The sequence below is a fragment of the Canis aureus genome, chromosome X, assembly GCF_053574225.1.
Source record: "Canis aureus isolate CA01 chromosome X, VMU_Caureus_v.1.0, whole genome shotgun sequence".
In the NCBI taxonomy this organism is placed as follows: Eukaryota; Metazoa; Chordata; class Mammalia; order Carnivora; family Canidae; genus Canis; species Canis aureus.
In genome coordinates this window covers 53,311,183-53,334,744 of record NC_135649.1, presented here as the reverse complement: position 1 = coordinate 53,334,744, position 23,562 = coordinate 53,311,183, and the positions used below count along the sequence as shown (strand labels likewise).

Genomic DNA, 23,562 nt, shown 5'->3' with positions numbered 1-23,562 from the left:
GCAAAGAGAGAGGAGACATTGTATATTCATTTTATTTTCCTGTTTATAAACTACTGACTCAGATAGATGTACCTATAGAGCCAAAATATCCTAGAAAAGAAATTGAAGAATTCCCTATGGGTTTATCTCATAACTTAGGCTCCTGGCATGTTTTTCCAACTCCACTTAGCAGCTAACTAGCTAATCTTTCAAATATGTTTCTAGAGAAAGCAGTTTTTACTTTATTTGGTTCTACTGCTTTGCCATCTTTGCTCTTAAGTTCTCTTTAATTCTCAGAGTTTCTTTTCTGAGAATTCAAATTCAGGCCCTATCTTTCTGACTTCTGTAAATGTGGAAGATATCTGATAAGGTTTGTCCTTTCAATAAATATCCAGTTCATGTCCATGGATACAGCTCTGTTTTTAATCCTATTTTCCCTAAGCCTAATTATCCATCTTGTGTTTGTGGTTTGGCATTTCCCAAAATTTCAGCACTTTTCTTTTTCATCAGACTTCTTTTCAGTTTTTTATATATCCCTTAAACAGAGGAAGATTTAGATTTGTGAAGCCTGACCTTATAGAATTTAGGAGGAATCATTTCAGAAAAAGAATATAAAAAAATAACTTTCTCTTACAAATTTACAAAAATACATACCCCGGTAAACACAATGCTAGTTCCACACCCATGCAAGTGAAGGGTACTAATGCTTTTGCTTTATTAGTTTCATGGTGAATCTGTCTCTACCCTTAGAGTTTTTTTGCCCATAAACTAAGCACAGCTCTTTTAAAAAAAAAGGCCAAACTGTCAAAAAGGATAAATCCAAGTAAGAACGGTATCAAATGTGCTAATCTACTATTTATACTAAATTAACTATCACTATCTTCATTAATTAAGAGATAGTTATTACATGCCTCCTTTGTATTGGGTGCTATATTTGGCTTATATTTAAGAGTTCTTATCTACTACTAAAGCTGTTAGGAAAGATAGAGATGGAATACCTCCAAACTCGTTCTATGAGGCCAGCATCACTTTAATTCCAAAACCAGACAAAGACCCCACCAAAAAGGAGAATTATAGACCAATATCCCTGATGAATATGGATGCAAAAATTCTCAACAAGATACTAGCCAATAGGATGCAAAAATACATTAAGAAGATTATTCACCATGACCAAGTGGGATTTATCCCTGGGATGCAAGCTGGTTCAACACTCGTAAAGCAATCAATGTGATTCATCATATCAGCAAGAGAAAAAACAAGAACCATATGACTCTCTCAATAGATGCAGAGAAAGCATTTGAAAAAATACAGCATCCATTCCTGATCAAAACTCTTCAGAGTATAGGGATAGAGGGAACATTCCTCAGCATCTTAAAAGTCATCTACGAAAAGCCCACAGCAAATATCATTCTCAATGGGGAAGCACTGGGAGCCTTTCCCCTAAGATCAGGAACAAGACAGGGATGTCCACTCTCACCACTGCTATTCAACATAGTACTAGAAGTCCTAGCCTCAGCAATCAGGCAACAAAAGGAAATGAGAGGCATTAATGTTGGCAAAGAAGAAGTCAAACTTCTCCTCTTTGCAGATGACATGATACTGTACATAGAAAACCCAAAAGACTCCACCCCAAGATTGCTAGAACTCATACAGCAAATTGGAAGTGTGACAGGATACAAAGTCAATGCCCAGAAGTCAGTGGCATTTCTATACACTAACAATGAGACTGAAGAAAGAGAAATTAAGGAGTCAATCCCATTTACAATTGCACACAAAAGGAGAAGATACCTAGGAATAAACCTAACCTAAGAGGTAAAGGATCTATATCCTAAAAACTACAAAACACTTCTGAAAGAAATTGAGGAAGACACAAAGAGATGGAAAAATATTCCATGCTCATGGATTGGAAGAATTAATATTGTGAAAATGTTAATGTTACCCACGGAAATTTACACATTTAATGCAATCCCTATCAAAATATCATGGACTTTCTGCAGAGAGTTGGAACAAATCATCTTAAGATTTATGTGGAATCAGAAAACACCCCGAATATCCAGGAGAATATTAAAAAAGAAAACCATAGCTGGGGCCATCACAATGCCAGATTTCAGGTTAAACTACAAAGCTGTGGTCATCAAGACAGTGCAGTATTGGCGCAAAAACAGACACATAGATCAATGGAACAGAATAGAGAATCCAGAAGTGGACCCTCAACTTTACGGTCAACTGATATTCAACAAAGCAGGAATGACTATCCACTGGAAAAAAGACACTCTCTTCAATAAATGGTGCTTGGAAAATTGGACATCCACATGCAGAAGAATGAAACTAGATGATTCTTTTACACCGTGCACAAAGATAAACTCAAAATGGATGAAAGATCTAAATGTGAGACAAGATTCCATCAAAATCTGAGAGGAGAACACAGGCAACACCCTTTTTGAACTTGGCCACAGCAACTTCTTACAAGATACATCCATAAAGGCAAGAGAAACAAAAGCAAAAATGACTTATTGGGACTTTATCAAGATAAGAAGCTTCTGCACAGCAAAAGAAACAGTCAACAAAACTAAAAGACAACCTACAGAATGGAAGAAGATATTTGCAAATGACCTATCAGATAAAGGGCTAGTCTCCAAGATCTATAAAGAGCTTATTCAACTCAACAGCAAAGAAAAAAACAATCCAATCATGAAATGGGCAAAAGACTTGAACAGAAATTTCACAGAAGACATAGACATGGCCAACAAGCACATGAGAAAGTGCTCCGCATCACTGGCCTTCAGGGAAATACAAATCAAAACCACAATGAGGTACCACCTCACACCAGTGAGAATGTGGAAAATTAACAAGGCAGGAAACCACAAATGTTGGAGAGGATGTGGAGAAAGGGGAACCCTCTTGCACTGTTGGTGGGAATGTGAACTGGTACAGCCACTCTGGAAAACTCTGTGGAGGTTCCTCAGAGTTAAAAATAGATCTGCCCTACAACCCAGCAATTGCACTGTTGGGGATTTACCCCAAAGATACAGATGCCGTGAAACGCTGGAACACCTGCACCCCAGTGTTTATAGCAGCCATGTCCACAATACCCAAACTGTGGAAGGAGCCTTGGTGTCCATTGAAAGATGAATGGATAAAGAAGATGTGGTCTATGTATTCAATGGATTATTACTCAGCCATTAGAAACGACAAATACCCACCATTTGCTTCGAGGTGAATGGACCTGGAGGGTATTATGTTGAGTGAAATAAGTCAATTGGAGAAGGACAAACATTATGTGGTCTCATTCATTTGGGGAATATAAAAAATAGTGAAAGGGAATAAAGGGGAAAGGAGAAAAAATGAGTGGGAAATATCAGAGAGGGTGACAGAACATGGAAGACTCCATGGAAAATTGAACTCCAATAAAAAGAAATTTAAAAAGGAAAAGAGTGCTTATCTAAATATATTATCACACCTTAAGCAAACTGAACCAACTTACTGCCTGCTTTTTTAGCTGCTATTTAAATAAGCCAAGACTGAAACAAACATGCATAAAGGAAATATAGAGACATCTGAATGCATGTTAAATATAAATACACATTGACATTATATACAAAAGTACAAATATACATTAACACTTTATATAAGAAAGGATGAGTGCATCTTGTAGTGATGGATAAGGCAGTTTTGGAGGTCTCAAATTTAATCTAAAAGAAGAGAGGTTTAAAAGTATACCTTCTCTCTTATAATCAATGAAAATAATATGTGCTTTATCAATAATATGGTATAGGAGTGTCAGGTTAACTTCAGGATCAGTGTAATTTCTAGGGGCTGTATTGTCATTCTTTTCCATGTCTCCTCAGTGCTCCCATTTTTATTTGTGTTGCTTGTATTCTACTTGTTGTTTAGGGTTATATATATTTGTCTACATATGAAAATTACACTGATTGTTCAGACAACATCAATGCAGGGAATGGTGCTACCCCGTAATTACTGGAAGGACATCAATATTTTGGAAAGTAGGACAACTCATCAAACAATCACTTTCTACTTAGAAGAGCACAGACTGCTGACTGGCAATCAAGATGGCTTTGTGAAAAAAATAAAAAATAAAAATAAAGATGGCTTTGTGAAAAGCAAATTGAGCAAAACCATTTTAATTTACTTCTGTGAAACAATTAGTGCCTTGTAGTCCAAGAGAAAGAAATCTCTTTTTATTTGCTAAGATTTTGATTCCCTCTCTTGTGACATTCATTCTCAATTTTGGCTGAAAAAAAAGTAGAATCTAGACTCTAGATTCCAGAATACTCTTTCAGCTGACAGTAAAATAATGTTCCAGATGAGTGAGTCTGGGAAATTATCTAAAAGGGGACAAATACTAGCACAAGAGAACTAGTGCTTCTTTAGAGACCCCTAAGTGCCAGGAGCATTATGCATATAATATCCTTTTGGATGTGTATGTTTCCTCAGAAAGAGGATCCAATTCAGTTAGAAACTAATAAAATACAAAATAATTAAGGGCATCATGAAGGTAACATAGAGACAAGAACATGCACAAATTCATTAGAAAAACTTATTCAACTCAACAGCAAAGAAACAAACAATTCAATCATCAAATGGGCAAAAGACATGAACAGAAATTTCACAGAAGACTTAGACATGGCCAACAAGCACATGAGAAAATGTTCCGCATCACTGGCCTTCAGGGAAATACAAATCAAACCACAATGAGATACCACCTCACACCAGTGAGAATGTGGAAAATTAACAAGGCAGGAAACCACAAATGTTGGAGAGGATGCGGAGAAAGGGGAACCCTCTTCCACTTTTGGTGGAAATGTGAACTGGTACAGCCACTCTGGAAAACTGTGTGGAGGTTCCTCAGAGTTAAAAATAGATCTGCCCTAAGACCCAGTAATTGCACTGCTGGGGATTTACCCCAAAGATACAGATGCAGTGTAACGCTGGAACACCTGCACCCCAATGTTTATAACAGCCATGTCCACAATACCCAAACTGTGGAAGGAGCCTCTGTGTCCATCGAAAGATGAATGGATAAAGAAGATGTGGTCTATGTATACAATGGATTATTACTCAGCTATTAGAAATGACAAATACCCACAATTTGCTTCGACGTGGATGGAACTGGAGGGTATTATGCTGAGTGAAATAAGTCAATCGGAGAAGGACAAACATTATGTGGTCTCATTCATTTGGGGAATATAAAAAATAGTGAAAGGGAATAAAGGGGAAAGGAGAAAAAATGAGTGGGAAATATCAGAGAGGGTGACAGAACATGAGAGACTCCTAACTCTGGGAAACGAACAAGGGGTGGTGGAAAGGGAGGTGGGCGGGGGGTGGGGGTGACTGGGTGATGGGCACTGAGGGGGGCACTTGATGGGATGAGTACTGGGTGTTATGCTATATGTTGGCAAATTGAACCCCAATAAAAAAATTTTAAAAAAAAAGAATTGACCTCTGAATCAAATGAAATCGGTCCCGTTTTTTTAGACTTACAATATTTTTTTTTTTTTTAGACTTACAATATTTTTTGACCAGAGATTTTTGTTATCCAGTTCAATTATAATCTTCTTCATAATAATTGGCTTAATATCATTTTTGGCAATTTTCAAAATTGAAGCCCACCCTCAAATTGCAAGGATTTAGTAACTCTGCAAAGATCTAAAGCATATGCTATGTAACCATTAGGGAAAACCCAAAATAGGCATTTCTGAAAATATTTAGGGCAATGCCATTATCTTTCGATTAAGACAAGGAGGAGAGTAAAATTATTTTGACTCTACACATTTTTTACTTGTCTTTAAAAAATATTGACTTCATCAAGGTAAGAAGCTTCTACACAGCAAAAGAAACAGTCAACACAACTAAAAGTCATCCTACAGAATGGAAGAAGATATTTGCAAATGACCTATCAGATAAAGGGCTAGTGTCCAAGATCTATAAAGAACTTATTAATGAAGTCCCAATAATTCATTTTTGCTTTTGTTTCCCTTGCCTTCATGGATGTATCTTGCAAGAAGTCGCTGTGGCCAAGTTCAAAAGAGTGTTTCCTATGTTTTCCTCTAGGATTTTGATGGATTCTTGTCTCACATTTAGATCTTTCATCCATTTTGAGTTTATCTTTGTTTATGGTGTAAGAGAATGGTCTAGTTTCATTTTTCTGCATGTGCATGTCCAATTTTCCCAGCACCATTTATTGAAGAGACTGTCTTTTTTCCAGCGAATTTCCTGCTTTGTCGAATATCAGTTGACCATAAAGTTGAGGGTCCACTTCTGGATTCTCTATTCTGTTCCATTGATCTATGTGTCTGTTTTTGCGCCAGTACTGCACTGTCTTGATGACCACAGCTTTGTAGTTTAACCTGAAATCTGGCATTGTGATGGCCCCAGCTATGGTTTTCTTTTTTTAATATTCCCCTGGCTATTCAGGGTCTTTTCTGATTCCACACAAATCTTAAGATGATTTGTTCCAACTCTCTGCAGAAAGTCCATGGTATTTTGATAGGGATTGTATTAAATGTGTAAATTTCCCTGTGTAGCATGGACATTTTCACAATATTAATTCTGCCAATCCATGAGCTTGGAATATTTTTCCATTTCTTTGTGTCTTTCTCAATTTCTTTCAGAAGTGTTCTGTAGTTTTTAGGGTATAGATCTTTTATCAGAGGTCAATTCTTAAAGAGGAGTTATAATCACAGTGTAATGGCTCTCATGAAAATAAGTTTATTGCTTCCCAAGGTGGCTATTTGAAGAACAGGATGTATGATTTAAAGAGATATATTGGAACCAATCTTACAGGTTTGCAATTGCCCCTTAAAACATGGAAAACTGGGAATATTCTTATACTAGATATTGGTTAGCCTATTTCTTAGGTTATTGTTTCTCATTTTGTCTATTTTTTGTAAGGCTATATGAGGATGGAGAAGTCTATAATTTAAAAAATATTATCCCACCAATAGAGAAGAATCATAGGAAAACCTAACCATTATTGAATTTATAGAAAGAACTCTGTGAGAGTGTTTTTTTTCTAGAAAATGGTATTGAATGGCTTAGTTTGGAATTCTCCTAAGGGACTCTCTGACCCTGTCCTTCCCCCAATCTTTACCCTACACACTGAAAAATTCCCCTGTATTGCATTTGAGGATTAGTCTCACTTTTATGGAACTCAGGCACTGCAGTGGTTCCTGGGGAAGAGTTAGACCTCCGTGAATATTTTTTAAAAGATTATTTGAAAGAGAGAGCATATGAGTAGGGATGATGGGGGAAGGGGCAGAAGGAAAGAGCCTCAAGCAGACTTTCCCCTTAGCATGGACCCCAACATGGGGCTACATCTCACACTCCTGCCCCCTAGATAATGACCTGAGCCGAAATCAAGAGTCTGATGCTCAACTGACTGAGCCACCCAGGTGCCCCCTCTGTGAAGAATTTTTTTAAGCAAGATATTGAACACGTTTCTATTTCTCAGCAGTCAACAGACAAGGGCTTAAGAAACTGATAGCTTTTACTTAGATATAAAGAAGTATTTTCTTTTAGAAATGATTATCAGCACAGGTTCCTGGGGGAGGCCATGGAAACCTATTCATAAGCAGAAGACTACAGCAAGCATTTCTTGAGGGCCCTACCTTTTCTGAGTTTCTACTTGTCAGAGTAATTTGATATTCTTACCCAAGTCTCCAAGGTGCTTTCTAACCCAACCAAATTGGTCTTATCAAAAACCTTATTGATTGTGCCGCCTCTTCATATTCTAAGATGGTGATGGTAATAAGGCAGTATATTCAGCTATCAGACCTGTAATATACCACTTATTTTGTCCTGTCCCTACACCCATACTTCCCCAAGATGGTTTCCCATTAATATATTCTATTAGTCACTTTAGAATTTCAGTTTGTTATTTGGTTCAAAATAAAAATTTTAAAAAGTTATAAATTAACTTCCTATAGCTGCTCAAAGTGCTTTGCAGATTTTAATTAAGTTCCATAGAGGCATGACGTTTCTCTCTTTTTTTTTTAAGATTTTATTTATCTATTCATGAGAGACACAGAGAGAGAGGCAGAGACACAGGCAGAGGGTGAAGCAGGCTCCATCCTGGGTCTCCAAGATCACACCCTGGGCTGCAGGGGGCGCTAAACCGCTGTGCCACCAGGGCTGCCCAGAGGCATGACATTTCAATTGTTTTTCTTTCCTAGATGGAAAGGGGGATACTCAAATACCTACCAGAAAAATATGTGTCTGTGGAAACCTACAGCATTTGAAAACTTTTTCCATGCTACAGATTGTAGATCAACTTCTAGCTAATCAAAGTTCTGCATTCTAATGGATTGTGACAGGAAAGGCACTTTTTCCTCCAACTTCAGATCACATGTTTTTGCAGTTGGAAGGCAAATTTTAAAAGAAGGCCTTGGGGATCACAGCCAGCCTTCATTATTGGTGCATGACCGCTTTGTAACCAACTGCAAGTTTAATATCCAAGGAGATTTGCACATAACAGTCTTTTTTTCTTTCTTCTCATTTTTAATAATTTACCCATGAGATTCTCTTCACAGTTGCACTGGTGTGCAAAGATCTGTTCGTCTGTCAAACCTCCAGATATATACAGCATTGGAAAGATGCATTAATTTTTTATTTGTTTCCTAAGGAGGCTGAGCAGTAAGCTGGTTATACTGAATACAAGAGGGCTACTTCAGTGAATATGTACTAGAATTCATTTAACTGCCTCCCTCACCTGTAGCAGATTAGTTTCTTTTATGAGTCTCCTCTCTGCCAAAATGAAGTCATTTATACAAATAAACTGAAGGGACTTTTCATACAAGCCTTCTACCAGAACCCGAGATGGTTTTGTCTTAAACTGAAAGATTATTGGAAAATTTATGTATTACTTATGTTTGTGACCAGCGTATTACTAATGTTGTATGCTAATGTTTGTGCAGATGTCTCATTCAAAACAAAGATCTCATTTTAAAATTTAAACACATCTTTTCTTTTAACTTTGGAGGTCCTGTGTGAATACTAATCTCTACACAAATGAATTTTCACTGCAGTGTTGAGCTGTGTCAGTGTGACAAATGCCATGTATAACAGATCTCAGAAACACTGAGCACTGGCATTTTTTTTTAGCACTGGCATTTTTAAGAAAATAAATGCAGAGGTCATTGAACCATAACCTATGGATGATTAGGAAGAAAACCACCACTCAAAGGTAGATAATGCTTATTTCAAGGCAACTAAGATTCTCCACAATAAAGAAATATGAAGTGTGTAGAGAACTATGTGTAACGATGTTCTTAGTAATTTAATGTTTTGAGAATTCCCAGGCTGAAATTATTATTATATAAATAGACTAGCTCTAGCTGCTAATTCTTAGAAAATATGAAGAGTATCTGAAGTTTAACTAGGTTTTAACCTTTTATATTATGAAGACTACAGTAGGGAGAAGAGAGCTAGAAGTATATTGGGAGGTATTTTATAAGGTTATCTATCAGGGGAGGCCTCACTAATAAGAAGACATGTAGCAGAGATTTGATGGTGCTGAGAGCATAGGGATCACAAATGTAAAGGAGCTGAGGGATGGAGACCTCAGGCTCGAAGATGACTAGAAGATGAGGTCAGAGTTAGCAGAGGGCCAAATCATGCAAGACCTTGCAAGCTATTATTGGAAGAGCTGGTTTTCTTCACCTCTGAGTAGGAATAGATGGATTCTCTGACTGACAGACAAAGAGACAGACAGAAAGCAGGAGGAAGGAAGGAGGGGGAAGGAGATAAGGATAGAGGACGGGAAAGGGAAGTGTAATCTAGAAGAGATTGAGGGAAAACACTCTAGTCTATAGGCAAGAAGGAATACAGTATCTCAGGAATCTAAAAAGGCAGAAAATGTATATTTTGTTTGATTTAGTTTAGCAGGTCACCTGTGGTCTATACATCTACTATTCATACCATATTTGTATAAGTTAATAAGCATGACTTTAATGTCCATCTAACCACAGTATCAATACATTTGTTCAGTGTCTATTATTGAGAAACCTAAATATTTGAGCAAGCTAATCAAACTTTCAATTACCCTAGTGAAAAAGAAAGTTATACTTCTCAGTTACAGTCATAATTGATTGGTTGATGAAGTATTCATGAGATCTTGCATAAAAGAAACTTTATAGGTCATTTTTACCATAATATGTGGAAATCTCTGGGAAAGAAAATATTTATCAGTATTATAGTACTGATAAACTCTTCAGAGGTACTGACTCTCAGACTATAGTTGCTGCAGCTGAAAATTCTCTCCCCTGAGCATTCGTCATGACTCTCTTCAATCCAATATGCCCTTTAAACACAGTGAAACTATATAAAAGGAATAATGTTGTTTGGTGTTAATTAAAGAGTAGGGGTCTTTCTTTTCTTTAGTAGAAAGCCTTAATTTGACCCCAGTTGCAGTTGAAAAAGATCTAATGAACCATTGCTGCCATCTTATTGTGGATTATTTTCTCTAATAATCTCATTGTTCAGTTCTTTGTTCAATGCTGAAAATCTCATTTTGGCTCACATTATATCTTCCCATTTGTAACCTGACATGATCATCTTAAATTGGGAGTGAAAAAGATCTGGAACAGTATGTGAGTCCTGATTTACTATTACCTTTGGTATTCTTTAGGGCTTTCACCCAGTTAGGCTAACAAATAGGGACTTTGGCCCAGGTTACACATCAGTTAGTGGTAACACACATTGGGATCTGTTTTTCCCAACAACTCCTATCTTTGGTTGCAGCAAGCACAGCAAATTGCAAAAGTATCCCTGACGGCCAAAACAGTTTAAGCACAGAATGTGTTAGGTATCTATCTATATGAAGCAAAGTAGAACAGGAGGAAGGAGAAATTTTTTAAAATTTTTATTGAAATTCAATTTGATTAATATATAGTGTATTATTACTTTCAGGGGTAGAATTTAGTGATTCATCAGTTGCATATAACACCCACTGCTCATCCCATCAAGTGCCCTCCTTAATGCCTATCACCCAGTTACCCCATCCTTCCCCACCTCCCCTCCAGCAACACTGTTTTTTTCCTATAGTTAAGAGTCTCTTATGGTTAGCCTCCTTCTCTGTTTTGATCTTATTTTACTTTAGGAAGGAGAATTTTTTTATGAAAATTTTTTTGTATGATGTTGAAAAGGTGTCATATGTAGAATTATATTTCATTTTCATTGTCATGCCCAAGACATTTCTTGGACAGGAAAAGGACATTGCTGCCATAACCCTGGTTCACTGGTCTGAATAACTTTTCCATCTCTACCTATTTTGCCTCCTATTATGCCTGGAGTTAAATGAGACACCCACACCCCACCAAATGCAAAAAGGTCGTATCATTTATCTCATCTTCTATTTGAAATCATCCAGTAGATGGTTTTCCAACAGGACTAGCAGCTTCTTGTGGTAAAGATAGTAAAAGTTTAAGAAACCTTGCAAGATTTTCAGTAGAAGACTGAGTATAGGCTAATTCTCCTGACTTTTCCATAAAGCCTTAAGCAGACCAAGCGAATACCACATTCTGAGATATTCACAACGGAAATAAAAGCATATTCTAATTTCAAAGCCAAATGGCCCTTTCCTGGGTATGTGCATGCTTCATTTTTCTCAGGTTGATGACAAAACTAACTTCAGATGTTAAAAAACAAACAATATCATAAAAAAATATCCATTGCCTTCTTCTAGAAAACTCTATTCCTCAGTTTATGCCATAGTTCCTTAACATGTGTTGAACCTTAAGTAAGATGATACGTGCATTTCATTATTAGTCCACATAGCAAAATATTCTATGATGTTTTTGTTTCTTAGATTTCTCTTATATTTTCTAATATTATATATTAACACAAAAATTTTTTCCCTAAAATTTATGTTCATTTCATCTACATCTTTTTTCTCATGGCTCAGGAAGGCAAATCCTGTTTGTTCAAAGTTTATGGGTATATGTGTTTCATTCTTCCTATTTTTAACTGATATTGTAAGATTTCCATATTAAAAAGAACGCTTCCTTCTTTCCAATGCATACATATGGGGACATGCTCCTGGATTGGGAGAAATGGAGTATAGATCCTGAATTGCATGGGATATTGGTATTGCCAATTGTGGAATCATAGAATAACCACTACTATTCTTTGAACGCTTTCTATGTGCCAGGCACTGTACTTAATGGCTTTATTTTTCTCATTAAATCACAAACCAATGCTATGAAGTACAGGTATTTCAAAGATCAGGAAAGGGGTAAATTAAGTAAATGGCTCTAAAGTATGATGGTCATTAGCTAAGATTTAACCTAGATTTCTCAGGTCCTGAAGGCCATCCCATGTTTATAGGGTATGTCATTCTACTTGGAATGTTTGGATTCTGGTTCCTGATTTCAGAGAAACAAAATAAATAGGCTTCTTTCTCATTTTTATCCTGGGTATAAAATTACATGTCAGAAATTTTTTGAAATATTATCAATAAGATGCATAAAAATGAAGCCTTAGAATTATCATTTTTATCTAGGAAAGATAGAAATTTACAGTATCCATGTCAGTGATTCAACTTAAATTTTAAATGTCCTATGTTATTTTATTTTATTTTATTTTATTTTATTTTATTTTTTAATTATTTATGATAGTCACAGAGAGAGAGAGAGAGGCAGAGACACAGGCAGAGGGAGAAGCAGGCTCCATGCACCGGGAGCCCGACGTGGGATTCGATCCCGGGTCTCCAGGATCGCGCCCTGGGCCAAAGGCAGGCGCCAAACCGCTGCGCTACCCAGGGATCCCCTATGTTATTTTAAAAACAGATAATTAAGAGAAACAATTTAAAATTCTAAGGTGGTCAACAGGAAACAGAATGAAGGAAAAGTGCTGTTTGAATTAAAGCCAAGAGAGAATCAGGTGGTAGGACAGTTCAAGATAAAAAAAAAAAAAAAAAAAAAAACAAACAAAAAAAAACAAAATGTGGAATCTCACCTGTTTTGTTGAGTTTTCATTAAAAATAATATCTTGGTGACTTATATTTAGTGTATGAAAAGATTTTCAATATAATACATACCAGGTTTCTTTGTATTGTTACCAAATGATTTGACTTAGTATCATGTATGAATCCTTCTAACATCCCTGATGAATGAAGAAATATTCAGCAGTGTGATCACTGTATGCCTCTGGCACCAGAGTTACCAATTTGTTCACTAGTATGTTTCCAATTTACATTTTTTAAAGGTTATGTGACTCTAGTTTCATATAGCCAGCTTTCAATACTGTAATGATTTGCAAGTCTTGCCAAGTATATTCACACAGGTACATAGGGTGATCCAAAGCCTAAAGGAGAAAAGAATGAATTTCTAGTTGTTGTTTTTTTCAGAAATACCAAGTGATAATGATATATATGGATTTTTTTAAATTACCATAGGGTCAATAATGTGGTATAGTTAAAAAATCATGTTCAGTATGCTTATGAGGGTAGACTATCAAGATATGCAACATTTCTTGTAATAGATCAAATAGATGTGGTCATTTGTGTCTTCATGACCAAATTGTTACTGTTCAAACTTTCAGATGTTTCTATTGATAACAAATGGCACCATGTATTGAGCATTTCTCTATACCAGGCATTGTCTTCAGTGTTTTATACAAACATTATTTCCCTTCCTCTATTTAACAACCAAGTAATTTGAGTAGTAGTATCTCCATTCTACAGATGTGGAAACTGAAGCTCAGAGAGATGAAGCAACTAACTTGTTCAAGGGCACATAGCTTTTAGGATAAGTGATGGGAGTTCGGATTTGAAACCAGGTTTATCTCACTCCAAGATCCATTTCCCTTCCTAATTGTTCCACCTCTCCATCTCTCAAATATACCTTCAGCTTTCATTCAGGTTACAGTGCATGCAAAGTGCTTCTGCAGTCAGCAATGGGTTATTAAACCTTTGAGGATAGTAGAAGGATGGAATGGTTATGGTGGTGATGGTTTTTGCTTTCAAGTATCACAAGGTTGGAAGATGCTTGCCTCATATAGAACTGACATGAATGAAACAGACATCTGAACCTCTTGGAATTTTCTGAACCATTTTCATCCATTTCTTAAAGCTTAGTTGGAATGAATGGCAGTTCTTAGCATTTACATGAACTTTTTTTCCATATGACATTTTTAGCCCATAGGTCTCATTTGTTAGTTATACACAGCAAGGGAAATAAGATTTTTAATTTATTCATAGTTTTCAGCAAGGCAAAGAGATTTTAGTGAGAGATCTAAAATTAGGTTGGTGAATATATTTTGCAGTAAATCCTAGAGACATTTTCTGTTATATTTTGCTCCTACTATACTTTTTACTGACTCTTGAAAAACAGATATGCCAGTAAAACTAAGGCTTTTTTTGGCAAACATTTATCTTGTATGAGGTTACTACCAAAACACTTTATCAATTGGCAACCTTTTAAAAGAACACAGTCCTGCACATTGAAAGAATCTAATCAGTTGCCATTCCCAACTCTAAGAAATAACAATTGATGCTTCCTTGAGAATGATGTTTAAGTACTCATAACTAAGTGTTTTAAAATATTTAGTGAGGCTTGACAAAATTTTATTAATCACAGTCAATTATTTAAGGGATTTTTTTAAACCTGAGTTTAAATTTACTCCTGTTGCTTTTATTCTTTTAATTATTTTGGGCTTGGTTTGTAGGAATTAGAATGAAAAGAATACATCCCATCCCTCAAAGGAGTTTTCTCCTCATTAGTTTATAGGTTTTAAGGACAGTTAAAGTCTCAAAATTTCTTCTCTTTCACTCTAATAAAACTAAAGATTATTGATACGAAACCATAGTTAAGATTTCCCTTTCTCTTCTAAAAACGTTTTCTTGGGGTGCCTGAGTGGCTTGGTTGGTTGAGGTCGTGCTTTCTGCTGGGGTCATGGTCCCCAGGTCCTGGGATTGAGCCCCACGTGGGGCTTCCCACTCAGTGGGGAGTCTGCTTCTCCCTCTGCCTCTGCCCCTCCTCCCACTCTTGTGTGCACACACATGCTCTCTCTCTCTCTCTGAAATAAATAAAATCTGTATTTTTTATTTTTTAAAAGATTTTATTTATTTATTAATGAGAGACACAGAGAGGCAGAGACAGGCAGAAGGAGAAGCAGGCTCCCCACAGGAGCTGATGGGAGACTCGATCCCAGGATTCCAGAATCATGCCCTGAGCCAAAGGCAGATGCTCAACCACTGAGCCAACCAGGTGCCCAATAAATAAAATCTCTAAAAAAGATAAAATAGGATAAACTTTTTTCTTAAGGAGAGAGTGTTTCTTATCTCTAATTTCCTAAAGCCAGAGCCAAAGAGTAAAAACTCCAAGAGGAATAGGATCGTCTTTTCAACATGTCAGGCCTCTTCATGAAGACAGAAATGGTGATATCAGGACTAAAATCTTACTTCATAGTCTGTGTTACTTGAAAAATGCATGCCTTTGTAGATGCTTCATTCATTTTCATTAACTGAGCCACAGAAATTATTTTCCTCTTTTGTTTTTGCCTCTTTAGGATTACACATGCTATTTCAAACTCTAAAGTCATTTTGTTGTTAAATCTATACCTGAAACATTTAAGATGTAAACTGATGGGCCATTATTTGATATGTTTCATCATTTACTATATCTACATTCATGTTGTTTTAGTAGTGCCAGTTGCAAGTCCCCATTTTGTATGGAAATTTAACCTATTCATATATGCCAAATTTCTCCATTAGTAATTCTTCAATAATAATTATCGACTTATTTTCTTCTCCCAATTGTGTCAGTATAGATTTTTTATATAAACTTTTTCAATTTTACTCTATTTTCAAGAAACAAAGAGGAAACAAATACTTGGAGAATGCTACACAAATAGTATGATTCAAGTCCATGAGCCATATAATGCGTATTAGTAATCTGTGTCAATATTTCTGTTCTCAAATATGGTTTAAATTTGGGCTATTTTTTATGTTCTTATAATCATTCTGTTTTCATTGATGATTTTAGTCCATGAGAGGATGCTTATAAAAAATCAAAAGTGTTGGAAATAAGATTGCTAGATTTACCAAATGAAAATACTGGATGCTCAGTTAAATATGAATTTCATATAAACCATAAATAATTTTTAATATCAATGTGTCACAAATATTATGATTTTTTTAGTATAAATATATGCCACTCAGTACCCAATGCCCACTTGGATATTGTGTGGGACATTATATGTGGTTGATTTGATATTAAAATAAAAATTTAACTGAACATCTTTTTTTTTTTTTAACATCTTATATTTTATCTGGCAAATCTGCTTGGAAGGCATCATGGTAGCATAAGTGATAAGTGGTTTTCCTACTTAAGTAGCTTTGTAGCCTTGAGCATCTCACTTAAACTATCTCAGCCTAAGTGTTATCACCTGCAAAATAAGAACATGTAATAGTTGCTTTGCAGATTTTCTATAAACATTCAAAATTATTTACTTAAAACATCTGGCACATAATACATTTCCATTATGTGCTATTATCAGAAAAAGAAAAACTACAAATGCAAGTTGCCATTTTTTTCAACTTTATAATAAATGACAGCACTCAGCAGCTAAACAACCCTTTAGGTTGATAATAGAAGGGTCCACCCAGATGTTGGTAACTGTTTACAGATCAGAGATTTGACCAGTAATAAAATATACATAAGCATTGACCTTCCTTTTCTCCCCTATTATATACCTCCTATGTTACTTACCAAAAGATCATACAACTTGTTATGTCAGAGCCAGAATATATGTTGCCTTTTCCCCTTTTTTTTACTAAGTTGTAATTTTATTTAAATCCTGCTTTTTTCAAATATCTTTTTAAATTTTTCTTTTTATTGAGATATGATTTACATATAAATTTACATATAAAGTTTATAAAGTTACATATATAGTTTACCATTTCGCAATATACAATTTAGTGTTTTTTAGTATATTCACAAGGTTGTTCAACCATCCCCACTATTTAATTCCAGTACATTTTCATCACTCCCCAAAAAGAATCCCCATACTCACCAAGAGGTACTCCCCATTCTCCCCAATTCCATCCCTTGACAATCACTAATCTACTTTCTGTCTCTATGGATTTGCCTATTCTGGACATTATATATAAATGAAATCTTGCCATATGGATATTTTGTGTCTGATTTCTTTCATGTAGCAGAATATTTTAAGGTTCATCCATGTTGCAGCATATATCAATACTTCATTCTTTTTATAGATGAATGCATTCCATTATATGGATATATACCAAATTTTGTTTACCCATTTATATAAATGTTGGACATTTGAGTTGTTTCTCCTTATTGGCTATTAGGAGTAATGCTGCTATGGACATTCTTCTGCAACCTTTTGTATGAACCTGTGTTTCCTTCTCTTGGTTATATATCTAAGAGTAGAATTGCTGGGTCATATGTAACTGTATGTTTAGCATTTTGAAGAACAGCAAGACTACTTTCCAGAATGCCTCACCATTTTACATTCACACCAGGAATGCAAAGAGTTCCAATTTATCCACATCCTCACTTGTTATTTTTTGGGTTGTCTTCTTTTTCTTTTTTTTTTAATTGTAGCAGTCCTAAAGGGCATGAAGTGGCACCTCATTGTAGTTTTGATTTGCAGTTCACTAAGGATTAACAATGTCTAACATCTTTTCATGTTTTATCTGAGATATGTATATGCATATGTATAATATATATATAAATTGATATATTGATATATGGAAGACCTTTTATATATCCTTATCAGTTATATGATTAACAAATATTTTCTTCCATTTTGTGGGTTATTTCTTCACTTTCTTGACAGGGTCCTTTGATGGATAAAAAGTTTTTAGTTAGATGAGGTCTTATTAATATTTTTTTTTATTGCTTGTGCTTTTGATCCACATTGTCTTTTCCTCCTTGAAGAATAAAACAAACATTAAACCAGGAATAAAGAGATATGACTTCTATTCCCAAATATGAAATTACATAAATGTGTGACCTTAAACCTTAGTTAAATTCATTTGGAACTCCGTTTCCACATGTTTGGAAAGAAGTTGGGTTCACAAGTAGTTTGTAATTTTTCATGAATAAATTATTTCTGTGAAACCCCCAGGTTAGTATTTTTCCACCTGCCTTACATTTCACAATAGCCAGAGACATATTTGGTTGTCACAACCAGAAAAGAGTGCTACTGGCATCTAGTGAGTAGAGGTCAGGGGTGCTGCTAAATCTTACAATGCACGAGATGGCTCCCATAGCAAAAAATGACACCAGCCAGAAATGACAGCAGTACTGAGGTTGAGAAACACTGCTCTAAAATTATGATTCTCTAACTCCAGTTTATCTTTAAGTGGTAGTGTTTGATTTTGCCTTTAGGAGCCAGATTGATTTGTGTTCTTAGCTTTATATTAGAGGTACTAGCCTGATGGGGGCAGAAGAAGTGGGGGATATCAATAATTCTTGCAATTCAGGAGATTTTTTGGTAATGTTTTTGGGAGTTTTTAAAATTTTTGTGTTATTTATTTTGAAGAAAACAATTTTCAATATAGATACCTCTAGGAAAAGCCTTGTAGATGGTTTCTTGTTATTTAGTCTTTTTCTTTGGAGTTTCTGTAACAAAGTTTTTGTAAAATAGTTGTTTTATACCATCATGTATGTCTAATCAAGAATAATAGGGAAAAAAATCCAAATAACTTGATAGAAGGAACTTGCTCTTGATAGGTCTTTGTATTACTCACTTCTCTGAATTAAAAAAAGTTAATATTATACTAGTTAGTCAGTTTATTTCCATTTTCTCCCATACCACCTACTGAAATATACTTATTCATTTGAGTTACACAAATAATTTAATTAAAATACATCAGACAATAGCTTCAAATATGTCTCAGTATTTCTAAAGATCTTGACATGTAATAAGCTATTAAACTTTCAGGTATTTTCTTCCTGTGATGACATAGCTGATTGTTTCATGCCCTTCACCAGTAGATGTATTTGTTACTTCCACTATCACAACCACCACCATCATCATGGACCTACTGTTCTAAGCACTTTATGAGTATATCTCATTTTTCCTCACAAAAATCCTATGAGGAAGTTTTTCTTATTCCCATCTTGCAGATAAGGGAAAGATGTATAATGAAGTGGTAAAATACTTGCTAAGCCTTATTTTCTTATTTAACCTGTGAATCAAAACTACTTGATATTTCAACAATGGAAAAAGTATGTTTACTGTTACATCTGTAAACATTCATTTCCCTAATTTTCTGCCACCCTAGGTAACAGCAATTAAAGCCTGAGTTACTTTCTAACAACCAACACCACAGAAATATAAGCAATTATAAGAGAATATTATGAAAAACTATATGCCAAACCAGTTGGACAGACTGGAAGAAATGGATAAAATCCTAGAAACATAAACCACCACCCTGAAATAGGAAAAAATAGGAAACTTGAACAGACTGATAACCAGCAAAGAAACTGAATCAGTAATTAAGAAACTCCTAACAAACAAAAGTTCAAGGCCAATTGGCTTCACAGGCAAATTCTGCCAAACATTTAAAGAAAAATTAATACCTGTTCTTCTCAAACTATTCCCAAAAAAATGGAAAAGGAAGGAAAACTTCCAAATTCATTCTATGAAGCCAGCATTACCCTGATACCAAAACCAAATGAAGACTTGACTAAAAAAGAGAAATACAGGCCTATATCCCACATACAAAAACATGGATATGGAAATTCTTAATAAAATACTAGCAAACCAAATCTAACAATGCATTAAAAAAATCATTCCCCACTACCAGGTGGGATTTATTCCTGGGTTACAAGGGTGGTTGAATATTCTCAAATCAATAAATGTGATACACATTAATAAAAAATAGGATAAGAACTATATGATCCTTTCATTAGATGCAAAGAAAGCATTGGACAAAGTACAACATCCATTCATGATAAAAACCCTCACAAAAAGGTTTAGAGGGAACATACCTCAACATAATAAAGGTCATATATGGAAAACCCATAGCTAACATCATCTTCAACGGGGAAAAAGAGAGCTTTTCCTGTATGGTCAGGAACAAAACAGGGATGTCCACCCATATCATTGTTATTTAATATAGTACTGGAAGTCCTAGCTTCAGCAATCAGACAACAACAACAAAAAGACATCTAAAATGGCAAGGAAAAAGTCAAAATTCCTCTATTTGAAGAGACCGTGATACTCTATATAGAAAACCCAAAAGACTCCACCAAAAATTGCTAGAACCAATAAACTAATTCAGTAAAGTCACAGGATACGAAATCAACATGCAGATATCTGTTGCACTTCTATACACCAATAATGAAGCAATGGAAAGAGAAATTAAGGAATTGATCCCATTTATAATTGCACCAAAAACAGTAAGACACCTAGGAATAAACCTAACCAAAGGGATGGAAGACTTGTACTCTGAAAACTATCAAACGCTGATGAAAGAAATTGAAGATGACAAAAAGAAATGGAAAATATTCCACACTGATGGGTTGGAAGAACAAATATTCTTAAAATGTCTATACTACCCAAAGAAATCTTCACATTTAATGTAATTCCTGTCAAAATACCACCAACATGTTTCACAGAGCTGAACAATCATAAAATTTGTATAGAAGCACAAAAGACTAAATAGCCAAAGCAACTCTGAAGAAGAAAAGCAAAGCTGGAGGCATTACAATTCTGGACTTCAAGTTATATTACAAAGCTGTAGTCTTTAAGACAATATGGTACTGTCATAAAAACAGACATATAGATCAATGGAACAGAATAAAAAACCCAGAAATGAACCCACAATTACATGGTCAATTAATCTTCATCAAAGCAGAAAAGGATATCTAACAGGAAAAGGACAGTGTATTCAACAAATGGTGTCGGAGAAAACTGAACAGCTACTTGCAAAACAATGAAACTGGACCACTTTCTTACATCATACACAAAATAAATTTAAAATGGATGAAAGACTTAAATGTGAGGGATCCCTGGGTGGCTCAGCGGTTTAGCTCCTGCCTTTGGCCTAGGGCATGATCTTGGAGTCCTGGGATCGAGTCCCACATCGGACTCCTGCATGGGGCCTGCTTCTCACTCTGCCTGTGTCTCTGCCTCTCTCTCTCTCTCTCTCTCTCTCTCTCCTGCACTCGCTCTCTCATGAATAAATACATAAAATCTTTTAAAAAAAGACTTAAATGTGAGACAGGAATCCATCAAAATCCTAGAGGAGAACACAGGTAGTAAGCTCTTTGACACCAGCTTTGGTGATTTCTCTCTAGATATGTCTCCTGAGGCAAGGGAAACAAAAGCAAAAATGAACTATTGGTACTCATCAAGATAAAAAGCTTCTGCACAGTGAAGAAAACAACCCACAAAACTAAAAGACAACTATTGGAATGGGAAAAGATATTTGCAGATGACTTATCTAATAAAGGGCTAGTATCCAAAATATAAAAAGAATTTATAAAACTCAATACCCCAAAGCTGAATGATCCAGTTGAAAATGAGCAGAAGACATGAATAGACATTTTTCCAAAGAAAACATTCAGATGGCTAACAGACATAGGAAAAGATGCTCAACATCACTCATGGTCAGGGAAATACAAATCAAAACTACAATGAGAAATCACCTCACACCTGTCAGAATGGCTAAAATCAACAATACATGAAACAACAGGTGTTGGTGAGAATGTGGAGAAGGTGAAATCCTCTTGTATTGTTGGTAGGAATGCAAACTGCTTCAGCCACTATGGAAAACAGTATGGTGGTTTCTCAGAAAGTTAAAAAAGTTAAAAGGATCATAGGGTATATATGCATATTATATTGTTTTTATTTATATGTAAAACATATAAATACAAATTTTATATGTGTAAAATATACATTTATTTATATATATATATATATACACACACATATATACATACACACACAATGGAACATTAGCCATCAAAAAGAATGAAATCTTATTATTTACAATAATATGGTTGGAATTAGGGAATATTATGTTAAGTAAAATAAGTCAGTCAGAGAAAGACAAATACCATATGATTTCACTTACATGAGGAATTTAAGAAACAAAACAAATGAACAAAGGGAGGGAAAAGAGTGAGGCAAACCAGGAGATAGATTCTTAACTATAGAGCACAAACTGAGGGTTGCTGGAGGGAAGGTGAGAGGGGAGAATGGGTGATATAGGTGATGGGGATTAAGGAGTGCACTTGCTGTAATGAGCACAAGGTATTGTATGGAAGTGTTGAATCATTATATTGTATGCCTTAAATTAATATGCTACATGTTAACTGACTGGAATTTAAATAAAATTGTAAAAACAAAACCTGAATTATTTTTAATTATTTTTCAAGAAGATCTGTCCTAGAATTTTTGTTTCTCTTAATAGTATATACAAGGACCTTGAATCTGCTATAATATTTTACCATCTCTGAGCACCCACATGCATGCGTATGTACATACAATTTTAAAATTTCACAGCTTCTGCAATATATGCGTAATAGAAGGATTTGTGTTTGACTTTATATATACAGGAAGCTGTGAAAGAAAACAACAAGAGAAAAGAAATGGAAGAGAAGACTAGGAGGGCAAAGCTTGCAAAAGAGAAAGCTGAACAAGAAAAGTTAGAACGCCAGAAGAAAAAGAAACAACTCATTGATATAAACAAAGGTATGAAGCAATTTCAATTTTTTAAGGATATATAAAGTACAAAATAATTTTACTTCATTGATTTTGGATTACCAAGTAAATAATTGTGTTCTCGATAGAAAATCCACAATATTATTAATTATTTGTGTCATTTTTCTCTCATGATATTATCTATATTTCTTATCACCCTACACTGAGCACTCAAGATTTTTGAGAGCCAATACAAGGTAATAAGTTGTGGAAATGGTCTCTTTCCCTTCATTTATTTTATCAAATTATATCATATTATGTTATTGATGATGCACTGGTGAGGAAAGAAGAGGGTGAGATGAAAAGAAAAAAAACTGGTATGGGGAGATGAGTCCCATGTCTCTAATTTAATTTTGTTGACACATGTCTGTTGACAATGTAGTAATAACAGTTTTCCTTGGGGCCTTGAACATTTCAAGTCATAATAGATATTGACATCACTATTATAAGATGAAAAAAAAATAGGGAGACATCTTATTCAACTGTGACCCTAAAAACAAAGATACTGTATGTCCAGATAGTATAAAGTAAGTTGTTTTCTTAGTTAGCAAAAATGATTGTATATTAAAGATGGGGGTTTGGTTTTCTTTTCTTTTCTTTTTAAAAAGGACAGGGTAAATAAAGTGATTGGCACCAGTAGTTGCACTCTGGAAATTTTAGAAAAATTAAGAAAAGGAATAGTCTTTGCCACTGGGAGTTAGAGAATTTAAAAACAAAGCAAAATCTGAATAAGATACAAGAGAACATGATTTATATGGGTCACCTATTTCTTAATATAATGACAATAAAAATTATTAGTACTGTGTAATGTTGACCACGTGCCAATTACTGTTCTGACTTTCACATATTTTAAGTCAATTAATCTTCATAACATGAGGA

At 35.0% G+C, this 23,562-nt stretch overlaps 1 protein-coding gene and 1 long non-coding RNA gene across 9 annotated transcripts in view; one reads left to right on the top strand and one right to left on the bottom strand.

Moving 5' to 3' along the window:
- DIAPH2 (diaphanous related formin 2) overlaps positions 1–23,562 on the top strand; it is a 1,055,757-nt gene that overhangs the window by 820,344 nt on the left and 211,851 nt on the right. For all 5 annotated transcript variants that reach the window (XM_077888176.1, XM_077888175.1, XM_077888173.1 and 2 more), the window contains one exon: positions 22,539–22,674. In XM_077888176.1, coding sequence (XP_077744302.1) covers positions 22,539–22,674 — 136 coding nt within the window. The remainder of the gene's footprint in view (positions 1–22,538; positions 22,675–23,562) is intronic.
- The window catches only part of LOC144308034 (uncharacterized), a 115,933-nt gene that overhangs the window by 45,409 nt on the left and 46,962 nt on the right, over positions 1–23,562 (bottom strand). Inside the window, exon 4 of one of the 4 annotated variants that reach the window (XR_013374684.1) lies at positions 12,925–13,299. The exons of the other annotated variants lie outside the window; for them this stretch is intronic. This is a non-coding gene — a long non-coding RNA (uncharacterized LOC144308034). Of the gene's footprint in view, positions 1–12,924; positions 13,300–23,562 lie in introns of those variants that run through there. 4 annotated transcript variants of the gene reach the window in all.